The sequence below is a fragment of the Vanacampus margaritifer genome, chromosome 7 (assembly GCF_051991255.1).
Source record: "Vanacampus margaritifer isolate UIUO_Vmar chromosome 7, RoL_Vmar_1.0, whole genome shotgun sequence".
Classification (NCBI taxonomy): Eukaryota; Metazoa; Chordata; class Actinopteri; order Syngnathiformes; family Syngnathidae; genus Vanacampus; species Vanacampus margaritifer.
Genome location: NC_135438.1, coordinates 10456645 through 10476512, shown reverse-complemented (window position 1 = coordinate 10476512; position 19868 = coordinate 10456645). Strand labels below are relative to the sequence as shown.

The window sequence follows — 19868 nt, the reverse complement described above, 5'->3', positions numbered from 1 at the left end:
TGCCCAGGAATGAACAACATAATACGTTTTCCGCTTTCGTAATTTAAAGATAATTTCCACAACCTTTCCACTACTGTACATGGCAATGTCATTCTCCAGTGGTCAGTCAGTGCATGCTCGTCCTTTTTTTCCCCCCCACTGGCCTAAACACTCGCAAAACGCATCAGTGGAGATCTGAACTCAAAATACATTTAATAAGTGGCATTTCTGGTGCACAGTAAATTTTGTAGAGTAAATTTGACTCTGTTTAGAGTGGTACCAAATAGACAGAGTTTTAGAGTAATATTTTACACTTGGAAGAGAGTAAAATCAAGTATTGACTAAAAAATAAATAAAAGTCACTCAATGGTTGAGGAACGAACTGATGAACTTCAGTTTGGGAGACAGTCGATCTGCTCGCAGCTCCTGCTTGTGTGTTAGCATATCGCTCGTGTCAGCTGGAATCTTCGAAACTCCAATATGTTTTTGGTCTATTCATGGAGATAAGCAAACGGTAGGAGGGGCATAGCTCAGTTGGCAGTGCGGCAATCTTCCAAACTGAAGGTCGTGAGTATGTTCCTCAACCCTTGAGTGACTTTTGTTTATTTTGGGGCAATTCTTGATTTTACTCTCTTCCAAGTGTAAATAGTACTCTGAAAACTGAGTCTATCTGCTCCCACTCTAAATAGAGTCAAATTGACTCTAAAAAGAGTCAAATGTACTCTACAGAATTTACTGTGTGCGTATGATGAATTTTATTTAAATTGTTTTATTAAAGACCCAGAAACCAAATACATGGCCCAGCACTTTTTGGGCAAAGTTTTGTGCAATTACTCAGCTCGCTGGCCTACCTTGAACATTGCCAGCCCGGATCTCCTCACTGCTCTTCACAATTGGCATGATGGAGTGAGCTGGGATTCGACTCCTCCTCTCATAGCCTCGGATGAAGGGTAGGTGGGCACAGGAAGTCGCACACAGGAAGCCTGAAGGGGTGGGCGCTGGGCAGTGCAGAGGAATTGGGGGGTGCCAAGTGTGAGGTTGTAGGGGCTTTGTAAACTCAATTACGAGTTTTGTAAAGCTTTGGAATGGTAACGGAAATAATGTCAACCCCAAGCGTGTGGGAATTTCAACTTGCCCACCACAAGATGTGAATTACAAGAAAGTAAAAGATGCGGGCCGAGGGTGATGGAACATCATGAAGGGATGTTGCTTCATTGGCATTTTTTTTCCTTCCTCTCGCTTGCACCAACGCTGGCGACAGCTCAGCCAGGTCTCCTCCCAGAAGTCTGTGCGAAACACGGTTGCCGTGGAGATGAGAAGGTGATGAGAAGCAGTGTACCGTATGTATTTATATATACTCCTCTTCTTTCCTCCTGCTCTTTTCCTCGTGGACTTTTTATGCACTTGTTGACTTCGGTTTCTAGCCAGCCGTGTTTATCGCTTTATCGGCTCAACGTTTGCGCTCGTCTTCTTCAGTCTGAATGAGAGAAGGAGAAAAAGAGTCACAAAATGATTTGTTTGTGGAAGGATGAGCATCACTTTGCATACACTTGACTAATCAATGTCAACATGCTGGAGCTTCTTTTTTTGTGTGCAGTTTTGCGGTTCTGTTTGAGGACAAGAAACACTAACTACTTTTGTGTTGCGTGTACGCAAACTGTCATATGATATAGAGATGCATCTCAAATTACAATATTGTATTTTTTTTTCCCCAGTTGTTCATTTTAAATAGTGAAACACGTGATATAGATTCATTAAACACATTGGAGAATACTTTTTAGTAGGGCTGGGTATCGATTTTAATTTCCTCAATCGATTCGATTTTGATTCACGAGAGTTCAGTTTGATTCGATTTCGATTTTTATTATTTTATTTTATATTCAATTCGATTCGACTCACTTCACTTCAATCTGATATCGATTAATTTTGGAACATCAAGTCAAGTGTTATAATCACTCAAGTGTTGCACAAACATTGGCATCAGCAAGGATGAGAGGAAAAATATTTTCATAATTCTAATTCAATAATTGTACATATAAATTAAAAATATTCTGAAATGTCTTAAAGTACAATGATAATAAGTAATTATTTTATAAATGTAAGAAAAAATAATAATTAATGTGAACAGGAAACAGTAAAATATTAAAAAATAAAACACCTCAGGGTTTAAAATTTTATTTTCTTATAAATTTATGGGAAAAAGAGGTATTAAAATAAAGGAGTAATGGTTTTAGGAATCAATATTAGGCTCGAAGAGGAAAATCGATTCAATCTCGATTATTCGATTCTTCGAACTCATACCTACTTTTTAGAAGGCAAATTCCTACCTAATTACAATTTTGCAGCACAGTGTTCACATTTCTTGAAATAAGTGAATTGTAGTTTTCAAAAGTGAATTTTCACTGTGCGTAATAAATCTATAACATGAGTTTCACGGAAATTCTATTTTGAAAGTTACTCTAATGCACATAAACAGTGGAACCTCAAAAGTCAAACGACCCGGACGTCATTCAATTGGATCAGTTTTCAGGACAAAATGTCTCACAAAGCACGGGGGGAACATGCAAATACGCACAGGAAGGCAAGAGTCAAGATTAAACTTCAAAAGATTGAGGTACGAATCACGGGTTGGTGTTTCGCTGTTCTTTATTTATTGTTAGCAGTACTCAGACTCATTTTATAATTGCATGACAGTTAAGAATTTTAAAGGAACTGTTAAAGGTTTAACAGGAACAGTTTGACTCCGGGACAAATGATTTATTTTTATTCGTTCATATTCAAAACAACCCATTGTAAAATTGAAACAGACTATCAGTAGACAAACTGACCACGTTCCATCACATCTTACATTTCAGTTGATGAAGATGTACTGTTTGTATACTGTCCTCACGAAAATATAATGCACTATATAACCTTTACAGCTGAACTTTATTTGACATTCCCTAAACTTTTGAATACCGATGTCCAACTGTTCAACTTATTTGTGTGTATATGCAGATAATTGCAATATCTTCTAATCCTTACTGGATGTAAAATCTAAGTACTGCTTGTTGTTGCTGTTGTTGCTGCATCCAATCAGGGATGTTAACAATGCACACACACTCCTAATGACTCCTCTTTTGAACATAAATCCTTCATTAGACTCACACCCAAGAGGTGGTCGTGTCCTTTTAAGACTTTATATTTAAACAGCCGTGCGCTAGCAGCGTAGCATCTCCTCACCACTCGTCTAAATCATTCACACAGTTTGGGCACAGAATTGCACCCTTTAAATCTATTTGAAACTTTTAACAGCATTCAGTGTGGTTTAAGCAAGATGAGTTTGGCAAAGTTTTTTCCTTAAATGATCGTATTTTCAATGCACCACACCGTGAGAAAACTTTTAACATGATCTTATGTCTGCTTTAAAGTAGCACTTGGGAACTTTTCAACCTTAATAAAATATTTTCAACAAAACATTGACTTAAAACTAGTTGAATGGTAGCTTTGTCATGGCCTGAGGGGGTCGGTATAATTTTTCCAAGCACTACACAAATTTGTGGAGGATGGTAAAAATACGACCACACAAAAAACTACAAATGTGCTGACTGTTTTATGGCATACGTCACCTCCCCCTTTCCCCATTCGTTACAAAGATGGAAGTCAATTTGAATGAGCTGCAAATCAACTGAAATTTTTTCCTGAGGAGATAAAATAGAAAAAAAGAACAAGACAAGCAACCCGGATAATAGGACAGTCGAAGACCAACATTGGCCCGACTATCACTCGCTGGTGTGAGCTATAAAAAAAAAAATTAAAAAAACGAGGCAATGTCCTTGTGGGAAATATGGTCTTCCTTCTGGCATAACATTACCGCTTTTGCCCATGTGACGGCGCTATAATCAACGCAAACTGAAAGTTCCATAGTGTTGCTTTAAAAAATATCATTTTCCTCATTCGTCACTAAATTTGCTCTAAATGTAATCTTGTTTTTAAATATGTCAAACAAAGCTTGAAGTTGAAACCATCAAACATATTATGTGAGACTTCAGCTCAGAGAGCATTAAAGGCTGCAAGTGTGCGTTTGTTTTTCTTTGGATTTTTTTTTTGGGGGGGGGGGGGGCTACCACAGAAGTTTAACATCGTTGACGAGGTGGGAAAGTGTGATGATAACCAAAAGAACCAGAAATGGAACTTGTATGGTGTCAGAAAGTGTCCCACTGTTCAATATGAAATCAATTACATGCACACTTAATTTGACACATTACACAATTTAATTACTACACTTTTTGGACCTCAGATATCATCTAAGCATGGGTAGTTTTATTTTATTTTATTATACAGTGGATGTCCAGAGTTCAGATTGCAATTACTGTAGCACTAGCAATAATACAACTTTCCTTTCAAAATGCACCATGACGAGAAAACACAGACAAACCTAATTGCATAATCGTGATTACATGCACCTGCATTATGTGCCACACTTCAAAGACTGAGTCAACTTATGTAAGCCTACAGAGCCACTTGGACACATTTAAGCACTTTTTGACCAATTAGAAAAGGTCAAGGAGTGAGGATTTCCTTTTTTCACTCAAATCCTCATCAGGTGATGTACTGCTACTGCTGCATATAATTCACGTAGATGCAACAGCACGCGTACATATAGATAGGAGACGGATAAAGATTAAAAGCTGGGCCCTGGAAACAACCAATTAGTCACAGCGGGGGTGAAAAAAGGTTTAAATAGCAAGAGGGGAGCTGCTGGCTGAGGAAAGTTCATGCACAATACATTTCCATGCAGTTCAGTCCTATGTGCACACACCTACTGCTCATGCTCACTTGTGCTATAGGCTCTACTCACCTAATTATCGCTTTTCTGCCACACATAATGTACAGAGCACAGTAGAGATGCTTTACAGGGCAGCGCAGATGAGACACAAAAGCAAAGGCAACGCAAAAAGGAGCAGCCCATTTTGCCTTCATGAGGGCATCCTATACACAAAAAGGTGACAATGTTTCACCTTGAGTTGAAAAGCGCCCAGAAAAAGGTGTAAGAGCAATAAAAACAAAAAAGAGGGCGACAGAGTGGCGGCGTTGAGGTCGTTTAGTCATGTCTGTTATGGAGACATGTCTATTATCATCTGTCTATCAGTCTGTCTCTCTGCCTATTGAACACTAAAAGGGGAAGTAGATGGAAGATTATGAGGCTATAGATAAAATAATAAAAACATAGTTAATTCACTGATTCAAATATTTGGATAGTTATAAAGGGTGAGCTTGTAAATGTATGGGAAGGTAAAGGAGGAATAAATATGGCATTTGGAATTAATGGCAAAAGTCTGAATAGATAGCTCAAAGCATGTTGACTCAATTTTATGAGCAATGTAATTTACCTACTAGCCAAAATTGTATTGAAAGAGATTCCAACAAAGGCAAAACTTTTTGTTGACAACAATATGTATTGGTATATTTAGGCAAGTCAAAAAGACGTGCATATAATACAGAAAAGGAAGGCGGTATGTGAACATAGTTTGTTTCTCAAACTTTTTCACCACAAAAAAACAAATTAAAAATGTTTTTCCCCACTATCCAAACTTCTAAACAACGATACCATAACATTAATAAAACCCAACAGACTGAATTTATTACAACATATGTGAATCAACCAAGAAAAGTAGCTTTACTCTGTCAACTGTCGCCCCGATTAAAAATTCACTCGCGACCCATTTTGTACCCCGACCTTGAGATTGGGCAACCGTGGTTGAGTGCATGTGCGTGATATTAATTGGTGTGTGTTTTATGCATACATAAAGCACACACAAATACACACAGACAGACAGATAGACAGACACTAAACGATAGTTAACCTACCTAGAGTAACATCTAAGAATCCCGCAAGAGTGTGGTGCAAAGTAAATGGGTGTGGAGGGGGACCAAAAAAAGAAGGGGAAAAAAGGGGGAAAGTCATTCATGTAGATTTGTTCTCATAGTATAATTGATCCAAATTGGTAAAAGATGAGATACACAGAAAGAGATGGAAAGACAAGAGAGTGACAAAGAGGAAAAGAAACGATGGTGACGGCAAGATAAGTCCACTTTAGTCTGTCATAAATAGAGAAAATTGTACACCAGGTAGATGGAGAAATAGATGAAGAGGCAGATAACGGACAGAGAGACTATGTGAAAAGAAGAAGCACCTCCCAGCACCGCGATGAGGAAGAGGAAAAATATAAAACGAAAGAAAAAATGGAATACTCCAAAGCCTTCCGTGTTTGCTCTTTTTAGTGAGGCAAAGAGTGGGGGGCTTTCAGTTTGAACCCCCCCCACCCTCACTGTCTCGGGGTGTCTTCTCTTGCTTTCCTCCTCAAAGAAAGACGCAAGCTTCCCTGTGGATAAGCGCAAAGCCTTTGCATGCGCAGATGTTGGACATGGCACTCGCAAAAGTGTGGCGGCGAGAGCACCACTGGTTGGTGTGAGGCGCAACGCTCAACTCAAAGTGTGCTCACTTGCTCTCCTCCAAAGTGAGAGAGAAAGCGATGAGGAGAGCGAGAGCTCTGTTGAGGTGGGGTCCCTCATAGGATGCTCAATGAGACGCTCCAAAAGGGATGCTGCAACAATTGGGAAGACAAGTCTTGCATAGTGAGAGCAATGGCTCCCTCTGTTGGCAAGTAGTAGTTGTAGGCTACTGAGTAACTGGTGGTGAATAACTTTTGATATATATAAATATATATTTTTAATCAAAGCATGCTCCAAATAATGGACACCAGTTATTAACAATTCCAGACATCCAGGCATTTCTGATATTTTTTACAATGCAAATGCTTCCTTTACACTGTGTAAACAAACGGTGTATTGTATTGCTTTTGCATGTGACTAGCACACAAACCAGACATGTTGTTATAGTGGTCAAACGACATTTCATCACATTTTGAAATTAAAATAATCCTCACAAATAAAATTACAACGATTCAAAGTCCTGTACTTTTCAATGAACGGAGTTGGCCGCCATTTTGACTTGTGACGTAAACTCAAAATTGTCAATACGAAAATGTAAAATGTGAATGTCCAACAATAGCATAGTAACTTCATTAATTTTATCTTCAGCTATAAAATAACACAAATTAAGGAAAATAACTTTGTTTTTTTTCCTAATCTCTCATTAAACAGCACCACAAGCTCACCAGGCAGAGATTACATCGCCGTTCTTTCCTGTTTTTATCAGCTCTCGTGAAAATTTTACCGCTAAAAACATCTACTTTGCTGCTGGGGAGCCGAGGACACTTTGTGCGAGGTCACGTGATTGTCTGGTTACGTTTGATTGGTCAAATGGAGAGACCGTCACCTGTAGTTCCACTTGATTGGTGAAGCAGATCATGTGACAGCGCCCCACGAAGGAAGTCCAGAGGACAAACCAAAACGTGGATTGCCAAGCAATAATAGATTAATACAAATAGAAGTAGTGAGCAGAATATAGCTAGTTTCTTCTAACAAAAATACTCAAGTATAGGTAAAAAAAGTATGTTGCATTAAAACTACCGTGACAAGTACAGTCTATACCAAAACTTCCTTAAAGTATAACTAAACACTTAATCAACTTTTTTTTTGCTGATAAACTGCTGTCTACATGTCCTGGTCATTATCTTTACGTTTTAGTATATGTTTTTTTTTCAAGCTTAAATTTGGGGCAAAAAGCGTTTGTTTGGTGCCATCTTAAGGTTTAACACTGAGATAAACACAATTTAGCTGTGTAGTTGTCTTCCAGCGTAGTTGCCTTCCAGATGCCATGATTTCAGCATTTCACAAATTTCAACAGATCAATCTTAACTGATCGTCTGAAGTGAAGAGATACAACATAATTAGTGATATGTGATATATGTGCATTAAGAGTAACATTTTTTAGATCAAGTTTTAAGTATCCTACAATGTCATCCTTTCCGAGCATAAAAATATGTATGTTTGTGTATTAAAATTAGTTACAATCTACATAGGTGTTCACTACCATTTGCAAGAAAAAAGTTATCAGCTTTAAATTGGTACCACTTGCAATGCTATTGCCTTTTGCACGTGATGTCACAGCCCTCATGGGAACGCCCCCTACGGGACGCTGGACGGCAAAAGAGCCACTTGCCTGTATTGTAACCATTGAATCTCTTACAGCGTAAAATCCTTTATCTTATAAAATGGTCATATCTTGCTGTGCGGTCGGTTGTACAGACAGACAAATGAGTTAACCAAATTTCGCTTTTTATCACATACTTACTAATGAAGACGAACGACGTCGATTGATAGCAGCAACAATAGAAAGGAGCCCACAAAGTATTCACGGATTTGCAGCGATATTTTTTTGCGAGGTTAGTAGATAAATGTTCAAACATTTTACTTATAAACTTGCACTCTAACAAAGATTGTAACAGAGGTGTCAAATTGCATGTTTCAAATCACATAAACGAGCCAGATAGTTAGCATCCACTCCAACTACACGAACACACAGCTTAGTTTTAAAATGCACCTTCTTCACAACTATAAAGTGCATTTGCCTGTTTAATAAAGGGGGATTTTGTCTTTGTGCTTGGAGTTTTTCACTCTGGATCCGGAGTCATATTCATGAAACTACTAGCTTGCACATTTGTTTCATGCTAGTAAACATAGTAACATAACATCATCACAGCGTTTCAATATAGAACGGACTGTGTAAAAATAAATCAGTTAGCATGATAAACAAGTTTTACCTTTGCATTACGAGGTATATTGCCCCCCCGGTGTGAGCGTAGCATCTCGTCCCAGAGACTCAGCCAGCGACAAGCTTTTGAATCAGCCCCGGTGTAAGGAGAAGAGACGGCATTGACTACATAATGATATAAGTCGTGCTCTATGAATTCCGGCAAAGTCGGCGATTTGATTAACTTGGTAAAAATAGCAGGCAAAAGAAGGTAAAGGGCTGTAGTAAGAAGTAATAGATTCCATGGGCAATAATAACTTTTAAAATTGTAAAATAACAGTCACTAAGTCGCTCCGGGTCACTTCCACTTCCATTCAATAATTATTTCCTCCCGCCGTCCGTCATAGGGCAGTCACGTGACGTCGGTGCAAATGGTCAATAGCATCAACCTCTGGAAATAGTATCAGTTTGCATATGTTTGATGAAAAAGGTACAATTTTAAAGAGGTCTCCTGGTCATTATTTTTACATTTTTGTACATGTTTGTTTAAATCTTGAATTTGGGCAAAACCCGTGTGTTTGGCGTCATCCTGCTTTAATTGATTACTCAACAGGAAGTCAGACTCTTGCTCCACCCCTCACTAAGATTTGAAATCAGCGCTCAAAGGGGGTGTTGCCTGGAGGACCGTTGGGTTGCGAATAGGAAGAGGGTTGGGCGTGGTCTGGCTGTGATTGACAGCAGCAACTCACTAAGAAGCCGTGTAAGGAGGCGTGTACGAGAATGACCCGGTGGGTGGCGGGGGCGACTACGTCATGCGGAACAAGTCACGTAATATGTATCGTCTCGTTTAATGAGAGAACAGCCAAATTGTGTTTAGCTCAGTGTTTAACCTTAAGATGGCACCAAACAAACGTTTTTTGCCCCAAATTCAACCTTGAAAAAAACATGTACTAAAATGTAAAGATAATGACCAGGACATGTAGACAGCATTCATAGACACCGATTTAGACAGTTTGTCAGCAAAAAAAAAAGTTGATTAAGTGTTGAGTTATGCTTTAAGTAAATAGCACAATTTTTTTCCAAACTTTTTTTACATCATAAAAACCTTTCATTTGAACAGGGGTGTATAATCTTTACATCCACAGTACAGTATGTTTAAAAGTTAATTAAATGCTGGTTACAGACGTTTATGAATAATGGCCGTTAAAAACGACCAAAAACGAAGTAAGCGGCAGCTTTAATAAAACCTTTTATTGTGTTTGTCACAAGTCTGGTTACCAGACAAAACTTACAAAAGTTATCATTCAATTCCTAACCACACATGTATACATTTTTGTGCAATTCTGTTGACAAGACAGTCCTGGCATCGTGTCTCCAGTAAAGCAAACAACACCTGGGTAACTTACAAGAACCAATAACATAAATTATCTGACATGGACCGTGAGGAGGTGGAGAAGTAGTTCACTTATATACAACCGTATCAACCAAGAAAAAAACATAACATACATCAACCACCGAACTACACCGTCTGCTGCTTCAACTTTCCAAGTCAGTCAGAACTCGGCTGAGAAGTATTTACAAATATTCTATGTCAACAATGCACAATATTGGAGCTCCTAAGACATACATTGCCTAAAATAAGTAACGAACAGTCAAATGCAAATTATTTTTGTAGGGTGTTCAGTTTGAGCTGGGATTGATGACATTTGTGCACTGGGGTTCGCAGAAGGGGCCAAAGCGCCCATAGATGTCTTTGGCTCGAACTGCAAAATGATATGTGGACCCAAACTGGAACTGGGTCAGGGTGCAGGCCATAGGCAGAGGCAGGGCTTTCACTTCCCCGATCTTCTTCCAATGCTGCTGATTGCTGTTCGAGCTGTCTTGGTGGTAGTAGGCATAGAGGTGATAGCTTTCAACAGCCGCGCACGACGGATCCGTTTCGGACACGCACCAGGACAGCACTATGCCGCTTTGACTTTGCACCAGTTTGAGCTGAGGTTGTTGGGGAGGCGAGGTCCGCTGAGCTTCTGCTGGTAGGGTCGTGGGGTTGGGTGCGAGGGGGAGTGCGGGTAGTGTTATGCTGGAGCTCCGGGCTGGCGTAGTAGTAGTTAAAGTACGGGGTTTCACTGAAGAATCCTATAAGACAGAAAAGTCTTACATAAGGACATTTGACAAGCCACTTGGTCTTGAAGTGGAGGAACAGAATTGTTATGTATGTGGTGAACAAAACTGCCTTGATTGATTGTACTCAAATTGAATGCTTTGTGATGCTGTTTTTAATGCAACAAATTTAATGACAACGTCCTACTGCATATACACACACGTATACACAACAATGACAACAAACATATATGCATATAGTGTTTATATATGAGGGCTATCAGTCGATTGCCATTTTTAATCATGATTAATCGCATGATTACCATAGTTAACTCACAATTAATCACACATTTTATATCTGTTCTAAATGCTTGGGGCTGATAGTGCCTGAAAATTAACATATTGTAAAGCGCCCTGCCTAAAGGACCAGCCCGTGATGTCCATGGCAGGGTCCAAATGTAGCGATGCTTGGCCACATGGTAACAAGTTATAATCTACCATCACTGATTTTAATGTACTGTTTATTTTGACTACTGGCTTAAAAAAACATCTTTAAAAAAAATTGTCCACCAGAGAGCGTTACATTTCTACATTCAAAGCATGCAGCAAAAATTGACACCTTTATTTTTTTCGTTAATGGTGCCCTGCTACTAAAATGATACGTGCAAGTGTATTAATGCCAGATAGAGATAATAATGTACATGTAAAAAGTGTGTATGCATCTCACAGTCAACTTTATTTTTCCCCAAAAATGTGAAGATCTACAGCGACATTGACGTTTTAAAAATGAATACGTAAAACTCAACAGGTTAAGGATGTAACTGTAGAAAACACGAAATAATATAATTCTGAATTCTCACCAGTTGGGGGCGGTTTTGCACTGACGGATTACTGCTGGATGTGTTCTGGCTGCTTTGTGGGGAAGATCTGGCCCCTGAGCCTGAGGAGAGAGAACACGTGAGACAATCGGGCATAGTTATTTCTTATGTTTATTTAAAATAATCAAACAAATAATCATTGTTCACACCAATGATGTTAGTACATAAAATCGATCTGCAAGCTGTCATACACATACCAAAGCAGCAGGAGGTGCTATAACAATATTAGCATTGGCAAAGTCTTGAAGTCAAAAGCAATTTACGGAACATAAATTATATGTGAACAGTATTCATGTCAATCTTTTTAATATTCCCATTAAGGTGCAGTTTGTATTAGTATCATTAAGCATTAACAAGGTTCTAAGGTTCTGTGTTCGAATCCCGGCTTCTTGTTTGGAGATTGCATGTTGTCCCCGTACTTGTGTGGGTTTTCTCTGGGTATTGTGACTTCCTTCCACATTTCAAAAGATACATGTTAGATTTAGTGAAGACTCTAGTCTAAATTGTCCATAGGTGTGAATTGTAGTTTGTTAAAGCTGTTAGCCACTCACCAGTGACCCTAAAGAGGAAAAGCAAAATAAAAAAATGGATGGATGGCACTTGACTGACCCAAGTCGCCTTGACTCACAGTTTTGGGCTTGTCTAATGAGAAAGGTATGCTCTTTGCCTAATTATCAAAATATCAGGTATGGGAATCCTAAAGAAAAGTGGAAGGAGTGTAAAGTGAAGTACTTACTGTTTGGAACGCTGACTGGTTGTGGACGTTGGGTCAGCGAGGGACTTGAAACTGTAGCAGCCTTCACTGCTGTCACTGGTAAGCAGAAAATACATCGTTAGATACAAATTTCCTGTGTAGAAAATAACTTCATAGACGCCCTATAACTCTTACCCTGCACCACATCATCATCATCCTCAGTAAGATCAATGACAGCGCCTTTGGGACGTGCTACTGGAGGAGCGGCTTTGGCTGCAGTGATTGCTGTGGCTTGGTTGTCTACAAAGACAGAACGAAAAAAATCTTAAGAAATATGTTACCAACCATAAACGGATGGTGGATCACTATGTACTGTACAGTATAACAGTGTTGCGCAACCTGTATTGAGCCGTGGCACATTTTTGCAATAGAAAAAAAATCTCACGCACACCACCAAACATAAAAAGTTACTTTGTGTGAAATCTGGGCCTGTTAAGTAGTAGTAAGCAGAAAGCTATTGTTGCACGGATGGCAACAAGTGAAAACAAATTAATTGTACCTTCTGCTATATGCCTGTGAATATTCTCATTCATCCAGGTCATTGTATTCTCGGGGCATTGAATTGATTGCATCTGGGCTGTTTTAGTTTGTCTTGGAAGACGTTTTGCCACACATCTGAGCAGGCTCCATCAGTTCTGCCCATTGAGTAGAAGAGCAGTTACTTGTTCTGCCCGTCACGGACATGGATAGATGAACAAAAAAAAAAATTATTATTTGTAGTAAATACATAATTTTCAGACCTGATCATTTCTCACAGGACATTAATGTGCCACGGCATAGTGAGCCCCAATAAAAATGAAAACAATTTATTTTGAATTTAATTGTGATTTTAAAAAAATAATAATTAAAGAAAAAGATGTACAATTTTTGCACATTTTGGGACCTCACGAATTATTACGAATACGCAATGCAAACATGTTACCTGCTCAAAAGAACACTCTGAGGGTCAGTGTTCTTATTAGCCAATAAATACACATAGTGGTTCCTTGACCTCTGAGTAGTTTATAGCAATTATTTCCAGCACCAAGCTCATCATAACCCAATCTACTTGCATATCTAACTAATTTTCCCCATTGAAATGAATTGAAATGCCATTATTCTGTTCTATACTACCACAAAAAAAAAAAACGGAATTTCTTGTTTTTCATTAAAATAAAAAAAAAGTACTGTATTGCATTAAAATGTAATCCGAAAATTAATAACAGATATGATAAATTAGTTTTATAAAATGTAATTACTGTACATATTGTATTTGTGTGTTTGATGTTCGGCTTTGTATGAGTGACAACAGGAGTTGGAGTCAGGTTGGCCTAAGTCGGTTAGTGTAGTCTGCATGTGAGAACCTGAGTGTGAGATGTGGCCTTACAACAGCTCCTTTTGAGTGTTCTCTTTTTGTATTCATGTTTTTGAAAGTGCATCAACGACCACCAACAAAAAGTATAAAAATGAAGATAGAAATAATATTAAATCCAAGTACTGCACCTGTTTTAGTTGTCAAAGATGTCCCTTGTGGAGGTCCTGGAGCTGCTGAACCTGTTGCTGCTGGACCAGATGTTACAGATGAGGTTGCGGTAGACATGGCTCCAGCGACAGACACAGACGAAATCAGGGTCCTGGCCGGGGTCACAGAAACTCCGGCATTGGGTGTAGTTATCCCCCCAGCACCGCCTTGGTATACGGCTCGGGTAAGTGAGAGCTGACCCGGAGACATCTGGCTAGAGGCAGCCTGGAGTGCTGGCACAGTGATAGGGGTGTGAATAGAACCTGCAGCAGTGGTAGTGACAGGAGCGGGCTTGATGATGAACGTAGTAGTGGAAGCAGTGGTTTTGGGCTTATTGAGGCCGCCCGCCGTGGGCAAAGAGGACACGGGGAAGTTGACCAGCGTTCCTGCCTGACCATTGGTCATCGATACAGGCAGTTGTATGATGAGTGGCTGTCCAGCCATCATACCACCCGTGGGCGCCGTTTTCAGCAACAACGTGCCTGTAGGACTCTGAGTGGTGATGCCAGTAGCCAGGGTGGAGACAGCATTGGAGGAAGAGGTGATCAGTTTAATGATGGGGGCCTGTGAAACTATGGCTGTCGCGGTGGAGACAGGGGTTGGAACAAGTGGGCCGGATTTTGCTGAAAAATAGAAGACAATCAAACCATTACAGCGACTGCCAATGAACTGTGTTCATATATGCCGCAAACACGTCCACGTCAAAATTTAGCAGTAATAAATTTAATAATAACGCATATATTTGTGGAGACTGGGGTCAAGTTGTATTTTACAATTTTAAAAATGTGCAGAATTTCACAAGTTACTTTATGTTTATGTTCATGTCTTAATATGACAAGAACAATGCACTAAGCTGTCACCAATGTCTTTCAAATGCAATTATGCCATCTAGTGGCAGAAATATGACCTCAACACAAATCAATATCACACTCGTTTTTTAAAGTACAGTTCATAACTTTTAGTTTTAATTATGAATTATGAAATGACTGTATCAGTGACTAAATGATGCAGTCGTATTTCTATTAGTTAATTTTTTGTTACTTTTATGTTAGCAAGAGTATAAAAAACATTCTATTGTACATTTAGAACAGATACAAAATTTGCGATTAATCATGAGTTAACTATTGAATTCATCTGATTAATTACGATTTTAAAAAATTATCTGTCAAAGTTAATCCATTAACTAATTAATCACCAAAAGTTATTGCATTAATCATGTATTAACGCAGATTAATCACACTATTAAATTCGACCGCGGATGATCCTTTAGCTGACAGCCGATGGTGACGTTAAAGGTAGCAAAGGTTGTGTTTAAGCAATAAACATAACTACATGCATTAAAGTTAGGCATTGAATAAATGTTCGCGTATGACATTCAGAATATATATATTTTTTGTATTTGTATTTGTATTAACTGATTAGAAAAAGAGGCGGATGAGCGTGTGCAGTGGATCAAACAATGTCAAAGACGTCCTGATAACATTAAATGTTGAAAGAATTAACACATAACAGGTGCTCTTTAAATTGGGCAGGCAAAAAATGTTGATAAAAAGTCTTTTTAATTAAGCGATTAATCAAAATTCTAAGATATGATTAATCTGATTTGTAAAAAATTTCATATTTGATTAAACTGTATAATATTTATATATAATATTGACTTTTTGAATTGCACTACTGAAACAAATGTACTTAATATCCTAATTTATTGAGCAGAAGCCGCAAGTACGTTATTATTCAAAGGGCTTTTGTTCTTTGCGTAACTTCATTAACAATGATTCACTGTCTTCTTCTTGTTGCAGTGAAAGAAGAGTGACGGTGCAACTCACCAGCAGTGTGAGGTAAAGTAACAGCTGCTGTTGGGATCTGCTTCACCTCGATGGGTGTCCGGACTGGCCTGTTTAGAGAGAATTTCTGCTTTGAGTTGAGAGGTCTCAAGGAGACCGAACCGCCCACATCAGGAACAACTGACCACATTGAGGTTCATTTTACTGGTCTTTATTAAGCCATTTTTGAATAACGATTCAACAGCTTCATTTTAAAAACTAAAGCAAATACCTTAATTGTCACTATTAGTCGGCATGTCAGTTTTGTCTTTTCAAGTATGCCGACAGTTCCACAAACAGTATATGTGAATCACCAAGGATTTCTAAATCCTTTTTAAAATGAAATGTTTTTTTACGTACAGTGTTGAGAATCTACTGTAGTGCAATGACAAAACAATATGCGCCACAATGACGATTGTCCCAGTAAGCTTCTGTTCCTTTAACACGGCTGTTAAAATAAAAAGTCATTTTTTTGCTCAAATTTTTGGAAGAATTCAGGTCTCCTCTTCACTCGCAGTATTTCATTGATAAAGTCATGAATCTCTCTCCAGCAGCCACTGGGCAAGCCCGGGAATCTACGCTCAATATACGTCCTCATAGTCCTTCTTAAGTTCTTGGGCAGTGCCTGCTTTTCCATTAAGCCCACATAGTTGACCTTCTCCACCCAGTTGCAGTACATTTCATAAGGGACTAAGTGTCGAAATATGTAAGAGGCGTAATGGTCAGGCCGGTGATTGTCCCTATTTCTTTTGGAGTGCTGGTACAAAACTTTCTCCAAGTGAGCAGGTAGTAGGCGGAGTTTAATGTCCGCTATGCATTTTCCTTCATTGTATTCGGCCAGATATTTTGCCATGCCAGTGTTCCGTGGCATTTCTTTTTCTTTTCTCTGCTCCCTTTCTTCTTTTCCCTTCTTCTGGCCATAGTGCGCAGGAGTCTTCCCGTCACTGAGCGCCACTTGCTGTCTGGGCATCTCGGGCTGACGCTCTACTGCCTGCCGACGGATCACGCTGTTGGAAGGAGAGGAGCAGTTGTAACTACACTCCTCACGGCCCGGCGAAAGGCTCAGGCGTGATATTGTAGAACGTCACAAGACTTAGGACCAGAACCCAAGCAGGGGTCTAACACAGACCTGGACAATGCGTGTCCAAAACCAGTCAGAAGAAATCAAGTTTTACGTTTTAAGCTGATCCTGAAAAACTGAAGACGTGGGACATGGAATGGTATGGATTTGGTGGATGAAAGGATTCTCAAGTCTGACCATTTGTGTACTAATTCCGTAGTTTGCAAATAGCAACCCGGGACAAGGTCAACTATTCGCACTGTGAACAGCTCAGTCCGGTATTGTCACGGTCATACACGGGTCAGTTTTTTTTCTTCACTAAGCAAACACTGTAGTTTGCTGTACTGTTTAAAGTGTGAAGAAATAAATCTAGGATTGGATTTTGTCCCTTGATGCAAAGTTGATTGAATTATTTTTTTAAAAACTACATTGTCAAACCAATAACCTTAATTGTAAAAAATAAAATAAAAATAAAAAAAATTATATATAAATGGTTGGCTGGAATAAGAACTTAATCTCCACATGGACACTTTACCGTTGAATTTGAGGGGTGGTTACAACGGGTGACATCTTGGTGACGCTGGCAGCGGCGGCAACAGATGCAGTGGCGGCGGCAGCAGCAGCAGCAGCCATAGCATTAGAAGCAGCAAATGCCTACAAAAATTGAGACAACGCACACTGTGAATACTTCCACACCTCAACACTCACTTACACAGATGCAAATTTTCCAGCAAGTATGAAAGCTATCACTTGCCTCCTGTTTTCTTTTGTTCTCGGATGCCTGATTGGCTTCCCCAAACTTCTTTGACAGTCGTGCTATCTTGGCCTGAGAAGGAGGAAGAAGATCTTAAGATGTGCTAGTAATCATATTCATTTTTTTGGGTACATGTGCAGCACACAATGTCTGGCAGGACCTCTCCTGTAATTGTCTTGATGCAGAAAAAGCAAGCACAAATGGAATTGGAGTTTTTAATAGTATAAATTCCCAACCAGTGTGCCATGAGATATTATCAGTTGTATCGTGGGGAATTATAAAATTTCACATAATTGATCACAAAATGATCTCCAACAAATAATGTATGTTTGTTCAACTATCTATGCTAGTGATGTACCGTGAGAAATACTGAGAATTTTTTTAACATAATTTTACTTTGTTCATTTTTATGCACACACATGTTCTTAATGCACTCTGAAATGCACTTTCAACACGTAAAACATAACATGTTTTCAAACCCTTAAAAAAAATCTGTATTTTTCTTAACTTCTATAAACATGTGTTGATATTTTACATTATTATTTTGCGGGGAAATGCAGGTCCCAGGGTGACAAAAGTTGAGAACCGTTGGTTTATATAAATCCATTATCTTAAACTTACTTGGATAGCGTTAATGGCCATTTGGTGCTTTGTGGCGCAGTCGATCTTGTCAACTCTGCCCTTCAACTCTTGGAAATCCTTCTCAAAAATTGTCATCTCAAAGTCCCTCAACCGTTCACCCACTATCCGCTGCACAATCTAAGAGTGTAAAGGAGATACATCATTTAGTCATGAAAAATACTTACATTTGAAGCTAAGGTGATGCTATAGAAATCATGGCATTGACAACAGCGAAAACAATTATGAAGTGATTGGAGTCCTAGTGTCCCAACCACTTCGGAAATAAAGTAGAGTTGCACGCTTACCTGCTCAAGCTTATGATGGCTGCCAGCTTTTGCAGTGATTTTGAGTTCCAACTGAGCTTCCAACTCTCCTTGTTCCAGCTTTGGTCTCTTCCCCTCCCGTTTTATAGTCTGCCCCTCTTTGTCAAAGCCCTCTGATAAAGTGCGCTTGATTCCAGAAGTACAGTTCTTTTCCTCTGACACTGTTTGAGAAACAAAGACAGGTTGAAGATACAGTATGCATTTTAATTAATCACATAGTATTTTTTAAACAAGGTCTAGTCAAGGCAACCGAAGTTGAAACTTTACCAACATAGATAACAGCACCCATTTTTATGTTACTGCCTAATTTTCTATGACAGGGTGATCTGGATAAAGGTCAACGTTGTTAAACAAAATATACCTTGCTGCTGCTAAAAAACCTTCTGCTTCCTTTTTTTAAGTAACATCAAAAAACAAATCATTCAAATACAAATTTTGGTTGAATGATTAATCAACAACTAATCAATTATCAAATTCATCGATATATAATTTGATCATCGATTCAGGGTTCAGATACCTTTAATATGAAATTGCCATTCAATTTCAGTCCCTCAAAAGTGAATATTCTAAGATTTCTGTCATCCGCCCATGAAAGTAGATGTAGGATTTTAAATAAGACATTTGCCAACACTGCTTTTACTTTTTTTTACAGCGGCATGGCAGCCCATCTTCCAGAGACCTGTGGACTCACACTCCATTCCCAGTCTCTGGAAAAAAATCAGTAATCACCCCGGTTCCTAAAAAACAATGTCCTGTGGTCAATAATGACTTCAGACCTGTGTCTCTAATTTCCATTGTTATGAAGTGTTTCGAGAGGCTGATGGTGACTCGGCTCAGGGGGGAGGTGGATGCACACTTAAGACTCCCTTCAGTTTGCCGACAAGCGGGGTCGCGGCACTGACGATGCTATCAATAGCATCACACATCTGGTCAGCAAACACCTAGACGGCCCGAAAGCTTATGCACGTGTGTTGTTCGATGACTTTAGCTCAGCGTTCAACACAATGCAGCCGCACCTGCTTTTGGGTAAACTGAAGGAGATGAATGTGAACCCTTCCGGCAGGAGATTCAGGGCCCCCAGAACCAGGCTGAACCGCTACAAAAACTCATTCCTGCCGACATCCATCAAACTGCTTAACAACCGACATTAACATTAACATTAACATTAACATTAACTCAGTGCAATAAGATATATGGTGCAATGTTGTGTTGTGTTGTGTACATACTCATGTGTGTGGGTATATATATATATATATATATATATATATACATACATATATATATATATATATATATATATATATATATATATATATTGGAGCGTGTATATGGGTGTGTGCAATGTATTTCTCTACACATGTATACTTCTGTGAAGTCTTCTACTTATTGCTGCACTTCTTATTTATTTAATTCATTTTTTATCTCTTTCTATTCTGT

The 19868-nt window shown here is 38.9% G+C and overlaps 2 protein-coding genes across 11 annotated transcripts in view; both read right to left on the bottom strand.

Moving 5' to 3' along the window:
- The window catches only part of grin2bb (glutamate receptor, ionotropic, N-methyl D-aspartate 2B, genome duplicate b), a 105530-nt gene extending 96617 nt beyond the window's left edge, over nt 1-8913 (bottom strand). For 4 of the 8 annotated variants that reach the window (XM_077570101.1, XM_077570094.1, XM_077570099.1 and 1 more), the window contains exons 1-2: nt 5830-6463; nt 831-1456 (exon numbers count right to left, since the gene is read on the bottom strand). In XM_077570101.1, the coding sequence (XP_077426227.1) occupies nt 831-839 (9 nt within the window). In that variant the 5' untranslated portion in view covers nt 840-1456; nt 5830-6463. Of the gene's footprint in view, nt 1-830; nt 1457-4819; nt 5802-5829; nt 6464-7139; nt 7195-8687 lie in introns of those variants that run through there. The other 4 variants (XM_077570095.1, XM_077570097.1, XM_077570098.1 and 1 more) reach the window with 4 other exon arrangements.
- Nucleotides 8914-9853: 940 nt separating this feature from the next.
- The window catches only part of atf7ip (activating transcription factor 7 interacting protein), a 31574-nt gene continuing 21559 nt past the window's right edge, over nt 9854-19868 (bottom strand). For all 3 annotated transcript variants that reach the window (XM_077569732.1, XM_077569731.1, XM_077569734.1), the window contains exons 4-13: nt 18414-18592; nt 18109-18246; nt 17488-17559; nt 17269-17387; nt 15677-15744; nt 13832-14473; nt 12485-12589; nt 12332-12406; nt 11578-11657; nt 9854-10753 (exon numbers count right to left, since the gene is read on the bottom strand). In XM_077569732.1, the coding sequence (XP_077425858.1) occupies nt 10298-10753; nt 11578-11657; nt 12332-12406; nt 12485-12589; nt 13832-14473; nt 15677-15744; nt 17269-17387; nt 17488-17559; nt 18109-18246; nt 18414-18592 (1934 nt within the window). In that variant the 3' untranslated portion in view covers nt 9854-10297. The remainder of the gene's footprint in view (nt 10754-11577; nt 11658-12331; nt 12407-12484; nt 12590-13831; nt 14474-15676; nt 15745-17268; nt 17388-17487; nt 17560-18108; nt 18247-18413; nt 18593-19868) is intronic.